General features: G+C 36.6%; 1 protein-coding gene across 3 annotated transcripts; it reads left to right on the plus strand.

Annotated features, from left to right (window-relative positions):
* The first annotated feature begins 1,980 nt into the window (after positions 1 to 1,980).
* On the plus strand, positions 1,981 to 21,496 carry zbtb47b (zinc finger and BTB domain containing 47b). Of its 3 annotated transcripts, none has more exons than XM_046833574.1 (6): positions 1,981 to 2,375; positions 12,603 to 13,583; positions 15,141 to 15,288; positions 16,032 to 16,147; positions 16,603 to 16,747; positions 16,839 to 21,496. In XM_046833574.1, exons 2-6 carry the CDS (start codon positions 12,843 to 12,845, stop codon positions 17,162 to 17,164), a joined length of 1,476 nt encoding a protein of 491 aa, XP_046689530.1. In that variant the 5' UTR covers positions 1,981 to 2,375; positions 12,603 to 12,842; the 3' UTR covers positions 17,165 to 21,496. The 3 variants fall into 3 exon arrangements, with proteins under 3 accessions (XP_046689530.1, XP_046689531.1, XP_046689532.1); XM_046833575.1 differs by having other exon boundaries at positions 1,981 to 2,242; XM_046833576.1 differs by lacking the exon at positions 1,981 to 2,375 and adding an exon at positions 2,383 to 2,583.
* The last annotated feature ends 496 nt before the right edge of the window (positions 21,497 to 21,992 follow it).

Raw genomic sequence — 21,992 nt, forward strand, 5'->3', positions numbered from 1 at the left:
GGTCTCTTTAAAATCCACGGCCAAGAAAGCCCATCTGATCCCTGAGCTCCAATCACTTCCTCTTCATGCGAAGGCAGCTTCGCAACGCTCCCGCCGGGGTTGCCAGATTGAAGGGATTCCATCATCGAGGTTTATGTTCATCGGATTAAAATAGAGAATGATTTTTGTGTTATTAGATTATGAATCTTAAGTGGAATTAACTTTAATTTATACTGGTTGATACAGATAATGGACAAAGGTTTTTAAAAACCTAGATTTTTGTGAAATATAAATTCCAGATCCGAAACGTAGCTTATTATAACAGTAAAAATGAAATAAATCTGGAATTAGATGTGTCCACAAACATTTGCCAAAAAAGTTTGATAACATAATTCCTCATGATTTGGAAAAACAATCATAAACTGATTATTTTAAAGTTTTCAAAAAGGCTGCTATGACCAGTACCATTACCAGTCTAAAGTTTTCACAGCTTTTCTTTAGATTTTCTTCATTTTTTTATTATGTTCAACATTTATACCAAAGACATCTAAACTATAAAAGAACACGTATGGAATAGGCAGTAGATGTACTGTATTAAACAACCCATATTGTGTTTTAGATTGTCCAAAGTAGCTACATTTAGCTTCGTAGACAATTCAGCAAACTCATGACATTCTCTTATCTGATTCACAAGGTAGTCACCTGGAATGGTTTTCAGTTCACAGCTGTGCCATGTCAAGAGTTTATCTGACATTTCTTGCCTTCTTAATGTGCTTTAGACCTTCAGTTGTCTAGTGCGGAAGAAAGAATGAGTGCAGAGTCGATAGCACTATTAGTGCTACTACAACTACTGTACAAATACATCTTATGACATGAAACACTCGGTTAAGTAAAGAGAAGAGACAGACTATCATTACTTTAAGGAATAAAGGTCAGTCGATTTGAAAAATCGTAAGAAATAGCGATAAGTGTAGTCGCTAAAACCAAAACAAGTTGGACCAGCCCAGAAAAGAAAGACAAGAAGCTACCTCTGCTGCAGAGGATTAGTTTATTCGATTTACCACCATCAGAAATTGCTGATTTTAATCAATGCTTTTCAGAGTTGCAGACATATTTTAAGATCCGCTGTCAAATTGCAGCAAAGAAACCATTTATGAAGAAGAACAACAAGCAGAAAAAATGGACATTAGATCAGCGGAAAACTGTCCTTTGTTCTGAGTTATATATATATAATTTCTGTTGTTTATGTTTTTGTAATTTTCTTAGTTAAAATATAAATTTATATATATTGTATATTCATATACAGGCTGATATGTTATATGTTTATATAGGTTATACATTTTATACAGATATATGCTGATCTATATAGGTTATATATTTATATATCCCTTGATGTTTAATGTCTGTGGATATGTTTGCATATGTAGCACAGTGGTCTGTGAGACAATTAAACAACCTGAACTTGAACGACTCTGATAATAATAATAATAATAATAATAATAATAATAATAATAATAATTAATGATAATAATAATAGCCATTATTATTATCATTATTGTTATATGTTATGTATATTATTATATATTATATATATAATATATAATATATATTATTATATATAATTATATTATTTATTAATAATAATAATAATAACTATTATTATTATTATTATTATTATTATTATTATTATTATTATGATCATGAGTAATAGTAGTAGTAGTAATAATTATGATGCTGATGATAATAATAAAAATAAAAATAGTTATTATTATTATCACCATTCTTATTATTATTACTATTATTAGTAGTAGTATTAGTCGTAATAATAATTATACTTTTTTTTATTATTATTTTATTATTATTGTTGTTGTATATACAAAATATAATTTAACAATCATAAGAACTATAATAATTATTATTGACATCATTTACACCTTGGACCTGGTTCATTGTTATTTTCATTGTTTTATTTTAGGGAGGAGTTTGAACCCGGGACGCAGTGAAATCAGTTGCTCCAATCTGGCAACCCGTGCTGAGTGAGAGGGAGAAAGCAGGAGAAATGTGAGAAATCCGTGTCTCGGTGTTTCATGGCGCGCGCGGAGGCCTGGGCGCTGCGAGCGGAGGAGCGGATCAGCGGCGCCGTGAAAACACCCCGAGCTTCTTCTTCTTCACGCCCGTCACTCGTCCTTTATTCACATCCGCTGACCTGCACACAGCGACGGAAGCGGCTGCAGTCTGTGCACTTTGTGCTCTGAGCTGGTCGGTGCGTTTCCCCCGCACGGTTTTGCGCTTTAACTAAAAGTTTGAGTCGCAAAAAAAAAAAAAAAAATCTTTTGAGGAACGCAACTGGATTCACGAGCCTCAGACGTGCACATGAAGAGTCACATTTCTCTCAGGTCTGGACTGGAGATGTTCGGTGTGCATGTGCACATTTACTGCAAATATAATGTTCTTTTAAGTGCATAAAGCGGGATTTAATAGCGGAGATTTTATAGATCATTTTTCTGGCCATACATTCAGAATTGCGGTTTGGTGAACAAGTGCACAAGAGTCTGCCTGTGGATGGCCTTTAACCAGGCTCACTGTGTTTCTTCATCTGCATGTGTGAGGAAAAAGTTTTCAACTTTTCAGATTTTTTAAATATGTGAATGAAGAGCCTTTGCACTTTTTTTTTTGCAGTGAGCAGTCCAGCTGTGGCGGCATGATCAAAAGAACTTTGTGTGTCATTGATCTTTTCTGCTTCAGCATCTGCATAATTCAGTTTGGTGTTGCATGATTCTTATGGCTCCAACTGCATGTTAATGTGGTTCCTTTTTGCTTCTCAGATGAATTGCATCCCTGACCTCTGACCCCTTAGAACAACAATGTTCAGCTTCTCAGTCACTGATGCTTCCTGCGTTGTCATTAGTTACGTTTGTGCATCTTTCTGGCAGTTGTGCGTTGCACAGGGTTGGGACGTGAAGTCTACTCATTGGTTTTTGCGTTATGTCCTGTTAACTTCCTGAGCGATATCAGATGTGCCAGATGTTTCACTGAGTTGTTCGCTTTATTCGTGTGGACTAACAAAACAAATCCAAACAATTTCGATCAAAATATTTCACATCATTTAACCATTAACATCAAAGCTCGAGGTTAAACACAGTGCGAGGAGCAGAAGGATATTTTACAGCTCTGAGAGTTAACTGTGGCCTATGAGCTATCAGTCTCAGTGAAGGGGGTGTGGCCTATGAGCTGCCATTCTCAGTGAAGGGGGTGTGGCCTCTCAGGTGGTAGTTTTGTAAACAAGGTGTGGCCTCAGGTGGTAGTTTTGTAAAAAGGGTGTGGCCCCTGAGCAGGTCGTTTTAAAGGGTGTGTGGCCTATGAGCTGTCAATCTCAGTAAAAGGTTTGTGTGATCTCTCAGTTGTCAGTTTTGTAAAGGGGGTGTGGCCTCTAAGATGTCAGTTTTGATAATGAGGTGTGGCCTCTGAGCTGTCAGTTTTGTAAAGAGGTGTGGCCTTTGAGACATCGGTTTTGTAAAGACAGTGTGGACTCATCTGTCAGTTTCAGTAAAGGGGGTGCGGTCTCTGAGTTGTCAGTCTCAGTTAAGAAGGTGTGGCTTCTATGCCGGCAGTTTTAGTGAAGAGGGTGTGGCCTCTGAGCTGTCAGCCCTAGTGATAGGGGTGTGGCCTCTGAGCTCTTACTTTTGTGAAGGGGGTGTGGTCTCTGAGCTGTCAGCCCTAGGGATGGGGTGTGGCCTCTGAGAAGTCAGTCTCCTAAAGAAAATGTGCCTAAAGTGTCAGTTTAACTTAAGGAGGTTTGTCCTCTATGTCCACCACTTTTTATAAAGGGGGTGTTGCCACAGTGTGTGTCCTTCCCAGTGAAGCAATTATGCTAGTCTTTTTTTATTATAGTAAAGCCAGTTCAAGTGAAAGGAGCATGGCTGCTGTGTGTGTGTGTGTGTGTGTGTGTGTGTGTGTGTGTGTGTGTGTGTGTGTGTCAGTTCTAGATTATTTGAGGTGTGTGAAACATATTGTACGATCAGTTACAATTTCCACATTAGATCAATTTACTAGTTTGTCGAAGTGATGTGTGATTCTGAATGAGTCCCGTCAACAAACCACGTTTTCATATGGTAAAATATTAAGAAAAACTGTGATGAAATTTGATGACCACTTCAGAATTGTAATCACTGCATGCCCAATGAAATGAGTATTTTTGTTTAACCATGTAATCAGCATCTTTCACTTATTAAACACGACTCATCTGAGAGAGTTTATGGCTTTGGGGTCAGTTCAGGATCCTCCCAAGTAGAAGTGGTGCAGTGGTGCAGTAATCCTGCCTTCAGCTCACATCTGGATGCAGGGGTTAATATCTGGGTCGGGTCAGTACTGCAGCAGTCTAAGTCCACTCTCTTTAGCCTCTGGTTGGGATCCTGTGTGTTTTGCGTTCGGGTGTTATGAACATCTGGGGCTCGGAAGCAGGAGTTGCAATCCTTTTTCAGCACACTGGAATGGGACTGGAGAGAGTTTCAGGTTTCTGGAAGCTTTTTGTTGAATAGCATGCCATAAAAGGTCTTGAATAGTCTTTAAAAAGAAGAGGTAGAGACGCAAGTCATAAAATGGGAATAAAATATAAATCATTACTTTATCCTGAAAAGCAGTTGATATTTTTTGTTAATTTATATATACACATGCTTACATGAGAACGTACATTTCCTCACTTATCCTGTAAAATAGTTTGCATTTACATTTTTGCAATTTGACAGACACCTTTATCCAAACTTACAATTATCTGAGTTATACAACTGAGGAATTGAGGTTTAAGGGCCTTTCTTAAGGGCCCTTTAGTGTTAGCTTTTAAAATTTGAACCACTGAGCTACCACTTATAAAACATTATGTAGGACTCATTTAAAACCACTGTGCTGGATTTTTGTTTTATTTTATAATAATTATCATTATGAAATTCAGCGTAATACCAATATCTTACCCAAATGCTTTTAGGGTTGTAGAGGAATATTCCAAAAAATATTTTTTTTTATTTTATATGTGTGTAAAAGCTGCTAAATATTTTGTTCTGCTTATACAACATAAATTTATTAGTCGCAATTTTAATTCTAAAAACAACACATTTTTCTTTTCTTTTTTTAATGGTTACAAGTAATGTTATGGAACATCAATAAAACAAGTTAGTTCCTGTTATCACTTACATTATAATAGTGCTAAACAGTCATTCTCTCATCTTTATCTTACTTTCTTTTAATGTTAATAAGACAGGTTTTGCCCCTCAGCCCTCTGTCCTGTAAACTCTCAGGAAACAGTGACGGCTTAAACAACTGGATGGTACAAAAGCATTTACACCGAAGACTCCTCACATAGAAGATGAATACACATCTGCTTACAAAAATACCTCATAATATCAAACATGACACATTTTTAAGCAGATAATGTGGAGCGTTCGATCTGCAATCCAATTGCATTAATATAAACTTCAAACCTATCATTGATGTGGCAATAGGAAATTATATCAAATCTGATCATGTAGATTATAAGACGATAATAAAGAACTTTAAAATAGTGTAATATATTATCTGGTTATGATACAGATCGAGAGTTCGCATTCTCATTGGTCGATCTGTGCAGTTTTTGTCAGTAAAAATGCTTCAGAGGTTCAGCTCCTCACACAGCTGTTCAGTGAAATCAGTCTCTCCTTGAGGGTCGTGTTGGCATGCAGTGTAACTGGGCGGCGTTTGTGATCGTGTTTTATGTGTCCGGAAAGTGCCAGCTTCATAGACTCTCCTTCTGGCAAGAAGTCCTGACTCAGCTCCTGTTGGCTAAGGACACTGTAACCTCTCTCACACACACACACACACACACACACACACACACACACACACACACACACACACAGTATGGTCTGACTGGAGGTCATGATGATTATTAGAGGACTCTTTATAACAGAATGAACATGGATGTGCATTTTTTCTATCATTTGAAAACTCTGGCTTCTTTAGAATCAGGATATGGCACATAAAAGTCATGTGTTCTTGTAGATATTTTAAGTGGAGTTAATTATATATGCAGGTGTACTGCAAAATTAATCTCTGTGCCAAATTCTATATTGGTTCAGTTGATTATACTTAACAGATCAGAGGTATCATATCTAATATCATATCTCATACCTGATCAGGCTGATCACTTCCATTCAGGTTCCCTGTGAAATGTATTTGTCATTGGTTCTCAGGAGGAGTTTCCTGAGCAGAGTTCATTTGAACGGAGGGAAAAATTAACATTAACTCGCTCTACGTTCCACTTCTTGGCTTAAATTTGCAAGAAAAGTGAATCATCACGAGTTTTGTTTCTGCTAAACCCAAATTTTAATCTCCGCTGTAAACTCCACTGAAGGTGTTGCTAGGATTTGCACATTACAGAGCTCTGTTGTATAATTTGACTTGAGAACTGTGCTGAGAGCAACACACAAATACTTAATTCTGCACTGGATTTTGCCTCATTTAGCTGAAAATGGACTTCAGTGTGATCATGGACAGGATTTGGAGTCTCGAACATAAATCACATTCTCAGTAGCTTGTAGTATTTTGATTTTATAATACTTAGGAACCAGAGACAGTCACACAGAACTTCAGATTCATGTAGAATTAACTAATTGTGCAGCAATTCCGATCATCATCCACACCAGAAGCCAGAGTGAACACAGCGTTAGCGTAAGCAGATCTGCAAATGATAGTCAGCTGGATCGAGTCGACTTGAACTTCTTGATTTCTTAAATGAATGACTTGTTTATAAGTACCATGTGACTCAAGTTAACTTTTTCAACTCATTTTTTTAATCATATTTTTCTCTTGTCAGTTTTCTACATTATCCACAATGCTGGAAGAATGCACAATTGTCTGTCTAGCATTCACACAGCTTCATCTGAACACCCTGCTCAAACACATCTGAACTCCTAAAACTTCATCCTTAATGCTAATGTCACTGCTAATGCCGTCGATCGGTCGGTTGGTTTTTCTTTTACTTGCTATGTTGGAGTTCACGTTGATATGACTTCTGAATATGAGAAAAAGCTCTCGCTCTTTTGTTTTTCCAGGAGCTAACAGGGAAACCTTACAATTACCTCTATGCTGATTTTAAACTCCAGTTAACCTCCATTGTACCTGAGCTAGCAAAAACAGCGTCCTCCTGTGACTACATCACGACACATAACTGCTAACACATCACATATATTTCATTAGAAATACATTTAATTCATATATATATATATATATATATATATATATATATATATATATATATATATATTTCTAGGTGGGAGGGATGGCATATCTACACTAGTAATGTAATGTAAAGTAACATAACATAATAAAAATTAGAATGTAATAGAATAGAATTGAATAGAATAGAACCTAAAATAAGATAACAATGTAATGTAATGGTATAGAATATAATAGAATGTAATAAAAGTATAATAGAATTGAACTGAAATCTAAATCATTATTAATGTAATGTAACATAATAGAATAAATGTAATAGAATTCAATAGCATAGAAACATTTTATAAAAGCAATGCAATGTAATATAATTTAATGTAATGAATTGTAGCGTTTGTGTAGGATCATTTATTGATTAGTTGGATCTCATGTCCCAGATACCCCTTTTAACCCTTAACATCTGCATATAAATTACAGACTGGGTCTCAACCTCTACAGTTTTATATATTATAATATAATATATCTCTAGTACTCCCATGCCATGAGTAGCTTTCGGTGGCAGGGGCCTGATGGCTTACTTGCCGTTTTCGTAGCAGTTTTGTTACGGGGTTGGGTTGCTACCCCAATGCCCACCCTTTCTTCATTCGCAGCTGGGTTTGGGACCTGGGCAGCCTGGTATGGCTGGGACTCGCACCCACAACCCCGCGGATCCAAAAGCCAATGCCTTAACAACTAGGCTACAACCTCCCCCTATATTTAGATTAGGGTGAACATTTACTTTAATCTGTTACCCTCCCAGGAAATGCCAGTGGCTCCAGACTCCAACCAAGTTACCCACAGACTAAGAAGTTCAACAATCTTCAAACCTCTGAATAGATATAATGGGGAGACTTGAGTGTGTCTAATGTAAAGAATATGGGCGTTGAAGGCACACCAGAGCAGACACTAAAGAAATGTTTCCAGTGTGTAGTTTTATATTAATCAGTGAAACCTATGGCTGTATTTGCTGTGTATAATAACTCAGAGTTTGTGTTTAGAACGTTTCAGCCAAAACGTCTCTGCTGTGTGTCATTGTGACTACTTCGAATTGTGAGCTGTGTGTGCTTGAAGGAGAAGAGTACAAACTCGGTGACCTCAGCAGCAGGACAGAAGGGTTTAGAATTTGTTATTAGCATTTTGTTGCTGTTGTTGTTGTTGTCGTAGCTTTTATAACTGCAGCTCTTTGGTAGCGTCTGAAGTGTTTATGGCCGCCTGCTGGTCCTCACACACGTTCACCCTGTTCGCAAAATTTATAGGAGCTCAAAATTACAGCTCTCTCTCTGTGTTTCAGTCTTTTCCTTTCCCTCAGCACACACAATAACACTAGCAAAGTACGGGTGTAATAAAGGCTGTGTAGTTTCTATGTCACCTGAAATGGCCTCTTTGGGGTGGGAGAGTGAGGATAGAAAGAAAGAGAGAGAGAGAGAGAGAGAGAGAGAGAGAGAGAGAGAGGTGTAAGCCATGTCTACCAAGGTCAGGACAAAATGTCTCCAGAATGTATTTTGAAAGGTGTTTCGAACAGGACTACACACACACACATACACACATAATCTATTTTCTTTCTCTACCACACTTCTTTTTCTTTCTGCTCTTTCACCTTGGCCAAGAAGACACTGGAGTAGCCCTAGTGCACCGAGAATTGTACACAAATAATCACAACTGGGTATAATCATCATTGCTAGCTTCACTGGGTAAGAGGAGTCTGTACATCATGCTCCAGTGTAATTAGTATTCGAATTGCTGTGCCATGAAGGAAAACACTGGTGGCAATTTAAAGGATAATATGGTGTACTGTACCTCCCATGCTGTAGGGGGCATTTATTTATTTTCTTAGCATGACTTGGTTTTACTGGTCCCTTTAAAGTGATCAGATTTTCAGACTGATCATTTTTATGTAGCTTCTGTAATGTGGATTGGATCACTGTTTTGTTTTTAATGTGTTGCCACGGAGATTTTACAGGACATTTTATAAGGGTTCAACAAAACATCTGGTTTAAAGCCTGACGTGTGTGCATTGGATTAGTATTAGAGGTCAAACAATATAGGTTTTTCTGTGGTGAATTCCAGTATTTAAAAAAAAAAAAATCAGGGCAGTTGATGTCCAATATATGTTTGGCCGATTTTCATAATTTCTCATAAAATCTAACAGTTAATTAATAAGATGTGCAGAAAATGGCTTAAATTAAACATTTATTGAACAACACAAGACTCTTCAATCAGTGCACCTAGTTTGTTAGCCTAAACTACAGCTGGCTGAAAACTCACTAACAATATAAGCATTTCCAAGCTGCAACTCTTGGGCCCTTGAGCAAGGCCCTTAACACTTTGTGGACTTTGTGACTTAGAAGATGGAAAAAAGCCACACAAATCCATTAGTAATGATCGGAGCAGGTGTAAACACTGCTTGCTTTATTTTCACAGTTGTAGCTTTTCCGTTTTTCTTGTTTGGACGCCGAATACACACTACTGCCACCTACTGTCCACCTCTAATTATTAGCACTAGGAGTTTACTACTAACACTACGCTTTATTCTGGTCTAAATCAACAGATGTTCATAAATCAACATCGTAATGCTGTCATCTTGTTTGGCTTAAAAGCAGAGAACAGGAGGATGAGGATTACTCATATCATTCATGGTTCAAATGTGAGGACCTGCACTTAGTCAAAATGTAGTTTGTTCACTGGAATTACATCATCACTACTAGACAAAATCACATTTCTCACATTTCTTTTATTATACTGTGTTGAGAGACTGTGTGTGTGTGTGTGTGTGTGTGTGTGTGTGTGTGTGTGTGTGTGTGTGTGTGTGTGTGTGTGTGTGTGCGTGCACTCACTCTGTTGAAAGAGATGAAGTCTGATTTTGTGCCCAGTCCAGTTATCAGGGTTGTCACTCAAGTCACTTCCCAGATTCCATCATGAGCAAAAAATTTGGAGCACTGAATTGACTTTTTACTTTTTTTTTTTATCTTCATGACATCATGGTTGGTTGTTTGGCAGAAACTAGTTTTCATCTCATTTTTTTGGGATTTGTTAAGTTCTGTTGTCTTAAGTACAAGATAACTCTTATAAAATCACTGCTAGAATTGATTCCAGTCTCCATGTCAGTTTATACGATGAATCTCCTCTAACGATAGTTCTGTGATAATAAACACAATCTACTACTGTACGCTAACATCATTGATTAGCATGATTCTTGTTTGTGTAGTTCGTGTTTGCTATTGCTTGCACCTGTTTCGTAACTTTCGGGTCGTCGTCCTATTGGTGAATTTATGACAAAGGTTGTGATCGTTCCCACATTACACTTATTATACTTCAGAAATATTGTCATCAGAAATCTTAGTAATGACGCTAAGTTGAAGTTTAGCTCAGGGTCCAAGCAGGCAGATTAACAGGTAGAAGATAGTCAAACATTATTAGTGATAGATTTTGTGTGATATTACATTTATTGTGTACAAAAGGACAACTTGATATTTAACCACTTTAAAGAGAAAAGGACTGTAAACTCAACCGCTGTTACTGGAGGACAGGATTTGGCTAAATGCTAACAGAGTGTGAGAGTAAAAAACACTTTATGCTAACAAAACTATTTGAATGAATGTATTTGGTACAAGTGTTGGTTTGTTTGGTCTTGAGCCAAAACATGCTTATATTTCGGTGCAAGCTAAAAACAGTGGCTTTGGTCAAGACTGCTTGTTTTTACCATTTCAGACACAACGTTCTCTATAAGCACAGCCACAGGAGCAAAAGCCTTTAACAGAGGAACCATGGCCTTTACAGCGGCATGAATGTGAACAGCTTTCGGGCATGCCATGGGAGCAGACGCTTTCACCCGAGCAAAAGTCATTCAGCGAGGGGAGATCTCATTCCCTCCTTCTTTTGCACTCATTGGCATTCCTCCGCTTGGCATGGAGTTACATGCCATTGGCCAAGTGCATTCCAGTCTGGAGGAGATTCGCAATACAATATGCTTAAGCCTTGAGCCTGATATTGTAATGTTTCATTTTGGAAGTAAAAAAGCCTCTTAGATAAAAAGTGCTCTGTACTATAAATCTTCTCAAGCCTTTTTGTTAAAGCGTAATATTTTATAACAACAATCCCAGCCTTTTAAAAGAGAAATAAAGCAACCTGTGTTAGCAGATGAATTCAAGGGGATTTGATGTGTTTTACTGTCTGACGCTACGTCCTGGTTCACATTCATTTTCTTATGAATAACGCAGGCTGAAATTATCTTGAGTCACGATTGGGCTTGTGGTTGGGGTGACTTTTTTTTCTGTGTGTGAATGTGAAGTTGCGTTGACAGCTGAACACAAATGGTGAGAGGATGCTGGCGTGACATTGGAACTTCCTTACAATTAATACAAAAATGCAAATTTTTTACTTTTCTCAGTACTTGGTGTGAGCTCATTAAATAGTCTTTGACCAAATTGGAAAAAATATATATTTTCTCTTTTATTTCCTAAGGCGAGCAGGTCTGGCTAATGCTAACATACTCGCCATTGTTTAGCTGTGATAGTCCGAAATTGCTTGCTCTCGAATAGACAAACAAACAAATGACATGAGCATTACAAAACAATGATTTTGACATTTAATTTTTATTTCCTGTATTCTGCATAGATCCTTTGTAATGTTTACATGCAAAATGATTAGTTAATTTTTTTATTTCAATTATCCTTTAGCAACTTTAAAAGATATCCAAGTGTCCTTTCTCAGCTAGGTTTGGTCCCGCTTGACATTTTAAAAGGCCTTATGTTGTCTCTTAATCTCGATAAATTAAAGGACCCCCCAGTGACAAGTGACATTATAACAAGCACTTTTTGCATTCATTCCTGTGGCAGTTAGTCACAGTAAAAAAGTCTGCATAATGAATCTGGGTAATTGTTTGGAGAGGATGGTATTTACACTCACGACTCTGCCTAATTGGATATTGCCTGTGTTTGTCTCCTGCATCATGATGACTATGGTGAGACAGGACAGAGAGGTGGAGGAGAGAGCTGATGGGTTGAGTGTAGATCTGAATATCAATGTGGCTCTGAAACTCTCATCATTTACATTGTCTGGTGCGTAGAGTAAGCTCAGCGGGGACGGCATGTGGCTGTGGGGTCTGTAAGGTCTTTGTTTGATGGCCTTTTATACGTGTATATGGTCATGTTTATAATGTAGACAAATTATTCTTATTTTTTTTTAAAAGGGAACATTTCCTTAAGGTTAATGTCTCCTTCATGATGCATTCTGTAATATTCTAAAACATATTTAGCATTAAATGGAAGGTTAATGCATATGTTTATGTATATTGGACATTTTTCTGGTTCCAATAACTAATTATTTTGTCTATATTGATTGATAAACATTTTTAATATCTACTCTTTCTTTTTTTTTTTAAGTTAATGTGTACCAGCTCTAGATTTTATCGGAGAAGATTGCCGACTACACGACAGTTGTGCTCCGCCTGTTGAAGGATGTGGTGCTACACAACCTTTTAATGCACATGCTACACAAAGGGGGCATCACCTTTTACAGCCCAGCGTGTTTAATGTGGACTTTGCTGGGCACCTACGAGGTGGGCAATCGAGAAGAGCACAGATACGCCGTTTTGCAGCAAAACCCAAGAGGAAGAAAGCAAAATGGATGCCTTTTCTATTCAGGTGGTAGACAAAGCAGCAGGCAGGCTAGAGCATCATGCTAGCTCTCAGGCCCACCTGTACAAAATTGACGATGGTGGAGGAAGTGGGAGAGGTTTGTGCAAAGCAGAGAGTAGCACCAGCCCTGAAGAGGCGGTAACTCAAGAAAGCCCTGCCTCGTTTAACAGAGATCAAATCATTGTGGAAGTCAACCTTAACAACCAGACACTAAATGTTTCCACGGGGTCAGAGGGCAAGAGCAGAGAGCGAGATCAGACTCATCACTGCACATCCAGCGATGAAGATAAAGCCTATGAGCAGAGGCAGGACGAGATGGAAATAACCACAGAGGAGGAGAAAGATGACGAAGAAGATGAAGATGATGACGACGATGACGATGAGGAAAACGATCTAAGAATTCCAGAGGTTCCACATTCTATCATGGAGAGAACACGGCATGGGACAAGAGCCAGTGGTGTCCCTTTGTGCCAGGGTCTGGGCAGTGGTATGCTGGCACAGGGGAAGAAAGAGCAGGAGAGTCTGGGCCAGAAGGTCAAGCTAGAGGAGAAGCAGCACTTCGCCTGTAAGAAATGCCCACGTGTATTTAACAATCGCTGGTACCTGGAGAAACACACCAACGTCACACACAATCGCATGCAAATTTGCAACAAGTGTGGCAAACGCTTCCTTCTGGAGAGTGAGCTTCTGCTGCACCATCAGACCAGCTGTGAGAAGAGCATACAGGTACTGTACATCCTCACACACACTCTTTCTCTGTCATGTAAAGCATACTTTCTGGTAACTTGCGCTCTATCCATTACATCTGTATTGTACGTTTGATCTGTTTTATTCGATTACATTGTGATATTGTTTATATGAAGTTCTTTTGGATTTTGCGCAATTCTATTCTATTTTACGTTACATTACATTACTAGTGTTGCTATGATACCAATCTATCCCACCTAGAAATTATTCTATTCTATTCCATTCTATTCAATAACATTGTTTCATTATTTTAGATTAAACTTTATTCTATAGTGAATTTAGCTCACATATACATAATTCAGTTATATGTATATATTTAATGTAAAATTGAATGTAAAATTATTTATGAGAATGATGTAAACATTAAACAAATGTTCCTTTTTCACTATCCACAAGATCTCAGAAAAGTGTATTTGTATATTGCGTAATTTGTCACAATATTGATTTTCCATGTCGGAAATGTTGCATTATAAAATCCAAACACCCTGGCGATTTATTTAACATGAACTTGTTATAGTGTTGAATATTTATTTAGGAATGGATGTGGATATAGTGAAGCTTAAAGCATTGTGAATTAGTACTGCCTTGAAATATACACCAATTAAGCATAACTTTATGACCAACTGCCTGATATTGTTTTGGTCCCACTTTCGCTGCCAAAACAGTTCTGACCCGTCGATCATTAACAGCATTAACATCTTTAGCAGTTTGAGCTACAGGAGCTCGTCTTCGCTTCCCACGTGCATCATTGAGCCTCGGCCGCCCGTGCCCCTGCCCCTGCCCTCGGTTCACCACTGTTCCGTCCTTGGACCACTTTTGATATATACTGAGCACTGCAGACCAGGAACATCCCACAAGAGCTGCAGTTTTGGAAATGCTCTTGATCATTTTTTGTGTTTTTTACACATCAACTTTGAGGACAAAATGTTCACTTCCTGCCTAAAATATCCCACAAACTAACAGGTGCCATGATGAAGAGATGATCAGTGTTATTACTTTACTGGTCATAATGTAATAATGTCATAGTGTAATAATGTCACACACACACACACACACACACACACACAGATATATATATATATATATATATATATATATATATATATATATATATATATATATATATATATTTATATTTATATATCTATGTCAGAAGCAAACTCAGACCTGTGTATGTGATGTGAGATGAGGTGAGATGTGAATGATCTGTATGCATGTGTTGTCTCTGGGATGGAGAGAACAGCTGGATGGTGCCATTAATGTGCCAGAGTGCCGAGTCATTTCCTGTTTGAACTCCGCTGTGGAAATGCTTAGACAGCACATAGTGGCCTATATATTATTTCCCTCCTGCATCTCTGGTGCCATTTAGAAAATTGCATACTTTGAATTTCAAATTTTACATTTGATCTAATTTTAAAGTGCATTCATTATTGATTGATTGGCGCCGATGTATTTTTGTTACAGAGAAGGTGCCCTTGATGAATAGACGAATACGGCCTGAGTTTTTATTTTGATTTATTTTTTTGCGACTTGCAGTGTGTGACCTGTGGCAAGGCCTTTAAGAAGTTATGGTCCCTTCATGAGCACAACAAGGTCGTCCATGGCTACGCCGAGAAGAAGTTCTCCTGCGAGGTGTGTGAGAAGAAGTTCTACACGATGGCGCATGTCCGGAAGCACATGGTGGGTGAGTATTCTGGCCTGCTAATATAGGGTTAGTTAAAGGGGGCAATATGCAATTTTTTTATATTCTGCTACTTGTGTGGCAAATTGCGAAATATTTAGAAGCTTCACTTTTGCTTCTGGTGAATTCATGGGCTGCCTTTTTAAAGGAAAGAACCTATACTTAGGTGTGGAGCCAATTTCAGGGCCAGTAAAAATAAATTGTTGTGTTTTTTTTATCATATCATTAATAAATAGTCTTGAAACAAAACAAAACAAAATTCACAAAATAAACAGAACAAACTTCCTGGACTCTGCTAGGTAGGAGCAATTGCTCCCCACACAAGGATGCACGATAGCATCATTATTATATACTGTAAAGCCCTGGGCATATACCGTAAGTTCCTTTCATCCCGTTAAGCCTGATCTGGTCTCCACTAAAGCGTCCCGCTGGGGGGAAAAGAGCCACAGTGACCTTGTCTCTGCCCCATACAGCACACGCAGCAGAAAACACAGGCTCTGCTGTTTATTCTATCTCCGTAACTCCAAATTTCTCCTTAACGTCTGAGAGTTCAGTATAATTCTAATATGGTACAATACTGATTACATTTTCTGGACAACCTCAAAGTTATCCGCGTGTAAACATGGCCCTGTTCGCTGCCGGAGCGTGATCGTTTATCAGACTTTTATTGTACACCTTCTGTGCTACGAACATGATCTACAGTAGACGTGTATAAGATGTGTGTGTCCTTGTGTCTTTGTCTGCAGCCCACACGAAGGACATGCCGTTCACGTGTGAGACGTGTGGGAAGTCATTTAAACGCAGCATGTCTCTGAAGGTGCACTCTCTACAACACTCGGGGGAAAAACCCTTCAGGTGTGAGGTGAGTTTTGAGTTTGTTGACGCATCACAACACTACGTAGGAGGACGCGTGTCCTGAGAGTCACATAGAATGTGGAATACCATGGCAGAGGTAGAGCTGCATCTTCCTGAAGACAGAAAAGGAAAAGAAATTTTGATTTTATTTAACATTGAAGAAGACAGAAGGCGCTTAATTAAATCGATGATTTGCTGAAAATAAATACAAATAAATAAAAGCGAACTATCTGTACCATATTGCGTAGCATCATATTTTTATCCGTTGCATCATATTGCGTTGAATCGCATCTGTAGCTGCTTTATATGTATCTTTAATCTGTCATATTGTTGGTTATTCATTGAGATGCGAATCTCATCAGCCTCGGTTATTGAGCTGAACATCACTAGACCATACTTTTAGAGGCTTTTATTCTCTTGGTTTTTTTTACAATCTGACCAATGAATCCTTTCCTGATGCAGAACTGCAGTGAGCGGTTTCAGTATAAGTACCAGCTTCGCTCTCACATGAGTATCCACATCGGCCACAAGCAGTTCATGTGCCAGTGGTGTGGCAAAGACTTCAACATGAAGCAGTACTTCGATGAGCACATGAAAACCCACACTGGTAAAACTCTTGAATGTTTTATGTATAAAGGAATCGTAAATAAATTCTGTTTTCCTTTAAAAAAAAAATTGAGTCGATTTCTTCTTTCCAGGCGAGAAGCCGTATATCTGTGAGATCTGCGGGAAGAGCTTCACCAGCCGACCGAACATGAAGCGGCACCGGCGCACACACACGGGAGAGAAGCCGTACCCATGTGACGTGTGTGGCCAGCGCTTCCGTTTCTCCAACATGCTCAAAGCGCACAAGGAGAAGTGTTTCAGACTCAGCAGCTCTTTAGGAGACGACAGCAGCGTGACCTCGAGGGGTGAAGGGTCACACCCTTCCTCTCTTCCTCTCCACCACTCTATCAGTGGCCTTCCTCCTCCTTCATCACCTTCCTCTCCTCCTCCTCTTTTCTCCAACTCGAGTAAAGACTAATGGCTTTAAGTGGAAACCTGGAACTTTTTTTTTAAGTGTTGAACCAAAAGCAGTAGGTCATTCAAAATTAAGGTTGGCTCCTTATTATACTAAAAAATGTGTTCTTAAATAATGCATCATTCGGTTGAGTTCTCATTAACAGCTGATAACACAGCTGCGTGAATCACATTTTCATTTAGAATGTCTTTATAGACTGTACGTCCTCTAGCTTCTGCCAGTGTGTGTGTAGGTGCTGGAAACAGTCTTTGGTTTCTATGCTGTTGTATGCTCTGTATCCAGCCAGCAGAGGGAGCCATGTGACCGAGCAGCAACTCGAAAGAGCTTTTTCACAAGAATGTGTGATGCCAATAACCAAATCTCTGTGCTCCTGCAGTAACCAAACCCTGTGTGTGCTTATTAATAAGGTATGATGCGTTTATAATCACTCCTGCACCTTATTTCTAACTTAAACCATTGATTGAATTGATCCGATGTGATGTTAGCTTGTCTCTGGCTCATGTGCTGAGGAAAGGGGACGGAGTTATACGGAAGGTTCTCCAAAAGATGTGCAGATGTCGGATATTTTATATTAAATTGCACTTTATTAAAATCAGTCTGCATATCGGCTATAAACAGGACTGAAATATCAGTATCGGAAGCCTCTGATTCTGAAGAGATATCGCGTTAGAGCAATATATTCAACTAAAGATGCTTGCCGTTTTGTTTTTACCTGAAAGTTATGGTACAGTCATCTTTTGGAAAATGTAGCTTTTTTTATGAATTGACTTATTCTATTGTTACACATAGGTTTTAATCGTTTTTTTTTTATTGATGTCATCTTTCAAATTAGAAATTGAATTGGGATTTAGCTGGAAAGTGATTTTCTTCCTGCCAGTTTGCCTGTGTGCACACTGTGTACATCAGTCTATTCGTTTTCACTGCAGTAAAAAGTTTCCGTTCCTGAGATATTTGCTTAATGTCCATTATAATGTAATAGAGTTAATAAAATAGATTAATATGAATAGATCTAAAATGTTACATTAGCGAGTTAAAGCTTGTGGCTATCTCGTATCTCAAACTCGGACAAATATCGCAGAATTTCTCAACATTCGAACACACTATTTGTGACACTAGAATTGGTTGTTTGAATAAATTTGAAGTCAAATTAATTCATATTTAATCAAATGAGAAGTTAAAAAGCACTGTTCAAATTCTGTGAATGAAATTACGATTCATTTCCTGACTAAAATTCAACTGACTGACTGTTATAATTAAATAACTAAAACTACTTTTATTATAAGTACTAGTGGCACAATAAAAACAGAATAAGGTTAAACTGTTTGTACAATATGAACACGCATAATCGACTAAGCCACAGTTTACCTTAATTTTAATAAATAGGTTAGAAAATTAAACATTTAAAAAATCAAGTAAAAATTAATAGAAATATAATCAAATCTAAAAACTTTTATTTTTTTTTCATTTGTGGTCATTTAAAGTCTTTATGGAGAAAATTGTGTAAAATCCTAATAAAGAAATGAGATATTACAGCTTTTAGAGATGATCTGAGTCACATAATAGCCATCAAATAATAGACAGATTGTTGCATATAAAGTATTGAACTCAGTATAATATAGTTTCAATAACAGCTATATCAAACATTATATAACCCCTGTTATTGTACAGTACACACTGTGTATAAGCTGTAAATAAGTAGCGTACTTCATGTCATTGCCTGTGTGAGCAGTTTTCTGTTTTGTTTTTTTGTTTACATTGTCCTGGGAGTCAGTTAAATGTGATGATGTGTGATGTAGCAGACAGACGTTTGTAGATGTTGCTAGAAGGTAAAAGTAGATGAAGTTGGAGGGAAAAATTTGGAAGGAAAAACTGAGAAATGCTTAAGCACCTTATATTTTAGAGTTGCACATATTGATGTGCAAATTCTTTTGTTTTTTTTGTTTTATTACCTTGTTAAATCTGATCAATTTTTCACTATAGAAACTACACACTGTAGAAACTAAAACCCTTAATCACCCATATCTTATAAAACATTTTATTTAACATTAAATTCATTTAGTACAAACACTGAATTTATACATCTGGTTTTAATTAAGGCCTATGAATGACAATTTCCCAGTTTGTAATCTCTTTTTGGTTCATATTTCCAATATATATCCAGTATTTATTGTTCCATGTTACATTCATAAATTTTTATTTATACATTTAGGAGATGCTTTTATCCAAAATAAGACCGAATGCAATATGAGAAATGGGAATAAACTCTGCACAGCAGGTCCTGGTGTGCAAAATTGTAAAGCTACTTATCGAAAACGCCTTCTGTATTAACAGTGATATTAAGTGATTAACGAATGTGTTAATGAAAATTGCAAGGCAGGAATGCTGCTACTGATCAGTGCACTTTGGTTAGGAGAAGACTTATGCATCTTATGTTTTTGATGCATTTTTTATTGTTACACGCTCCTAGTTGCACCTTATCCTTAAGAGTAATCAGTTATAAAAGCAAGGAGTTTCAGGAGATTTTCTTAACCCTAAAATAAAACGCACCATTAAAAGATTTAAGCATGTGTTGATAATGTGTTATTTTCAACAAGGACATGTCAAAATATAATCACCACCCTTACATTCCATTATAAAGGAGGCTGCCATATTAGGGCCAGTGCTACTGCTGCTAAGATAAAGTATGTCTCATTCAGACAGCGGCATTTTGTTTAGTTTTTTTAGACAGAAATATGAAGGAGCATCAGATGTATCCTTCTCAGAGAGGGCAATCCTAAAATCCCTGCTTATCAGATGAGAGTTTCCTTACAAAGGCCAAAAAACATGGTTTCCTTAAAAGCAGAGTTGCTTGAAGTCATAATATATATATATATATATATATATATATATATATATATATATATATATATATATATATATATATATATATATATACAATTCTAAATATCATTCACTTAAAAATACCAAGGAAAAGTTCCAAGACTATATACTCTAAATTTATTACTATAATGTTAAGCTTTTTGACTGTTGATTACCCGCTTGCTAACATTAAATTATTATTCCTTTTTGCCAGTTTAAGTTCTAAATATAATTGAAGAAGTAGAACAACTGAATGATTAAATTTTTTGCCTGGCATAACATTTATACCATGGGTTAATAACTTGCAAGTTTTTTTTACCAAAGTCATGTAAGATATACTAAGCTTAAATCATGATCTTAAATATTCAGTTATAGTGCAAAAATCAATTTTACAACCTGAAGATGTTTGAAATTTGCTGTGCAAACCATATATTCCTTATAATTATTAAATAAATTACATTTGTGGTAATTTTGATTAATAGTAGACAGAAGTTTTAAAGTATTGACACAAGCTTATTTTTGTTTAGTCTCTAGGTTCACGATTTGGTACCCAAAAACTTAAACAAATTCTTTAGTTGGTTCTTTCCCACTAGACTAGAAAAAAAAGACTAATGCTGAAATAGATTCCTATACTCTATAGTTTTAAACACTAACTTTTTTATTTTAAAAGAAAAGCTCACAAATCTCTTCAGTCATGCACTTACAAATGATTCAAATTGAAAAGGTGACTTTTCATAAAGCTTTTTTTTTTGCACTTTATAGGGTTTTTCTTTTTTAAAGAAATGTTTGTCTTTAAATTTCAAATTTATTTCTATTAAGAATTTTTGTTTTTAAAACGTTGGCGAATCTTACTGTTTTACTGTATTAATCTTAATTCTTAAGGATTGCTTTTTTTTTACTTTATTGAATATCAGAAATATATATATATTATAATCATGTTTGGATTTGCTGCTAGTTATGTGTAAATTAGCAATTTGTGGCCTTTAAAATTTATATTTTGTAATACCTAAAATGGTTTCATGACATTGCATACATTTATATGCCAATAGAGAGCATTTACATGGGAGTTTATTTTGCGGGGGTAAAGTTTACTTTTTTTTTTAAACCTAGTTTAACCTGTATTGGTCATCAGTGGGTTTTTTTGTTGTTGTTGTTACAGCATGAAACCGGGAGAAAAAAAGAATTTGCACTTTGAATTTGGTTCCAAGATCAGTGTAGGATTTATGCAGAACTCCACCATGTGACTCATTATAGCCAAATCAAAAAATGTAATCACGTTTTGAAAAAAAGCTAAACGAAATCTAATATCTTATAATATAACCTAATATGTATTCTCGATCGACTGTTCCTGCATAATTTTCTACTTTTACCATGTAAACCCAATATCTTAGTAAGCGGTGTGTGTGTGTGTAAAAGTCACATGTATGCAGTAGTCATGTTGGTTTTGTAAACTTGGTAATAAAAATTATACAAAGACGCTAGTGTCTAGAGGTGCTAATTACATTATACTGCATTCTGTGTTGTTTATCTTGTCTGTAACTGAGCAAAAATAAGGTTAATTTTAATAGCAAACAAAATTAAATGCTATACTTAAAACCTCTATGTGCATCTTTTTATTTTATATATATATATATATATATATATATATATATATATATATAGTGTGTGTGTGTGTGTGTGTGTGTGTGTGTGTGTGTGTGCATCTGTACATCATCTCTCTGCACTTTCAGAGATTTCAACAGTACATTTTAAGTTCTGAAAATACAGGAATTTAATAAAAAATGTATGCAAAATGTCCATAATATAGTAGAAAAGTCTGTTTTTGCATAATTGATCAAAATAATCATGTTAAATTAAACTGAACTAATTATAACACTAAATTAAAATAAAAAATGTATATCAATGTCTTGCAGTTGCATTCTAATTAACGTAGATGCCATATTGTTAACAATAATGGCAATAACAAATAATA

This window comes from Silurus meridionalis, chromosome 21, assembly GCF_014805685.1.
Source record: "Silurus meridionalis isolate SWU-2019-XX chromosome 21, ASM1480568v1, whole genome shotgun sequence".
NCBI lineage: Eukaryota > Metazoa > Chordata > Actinopteri > Siluriformes > Siluridae > Silurus > Silurus meridionalis.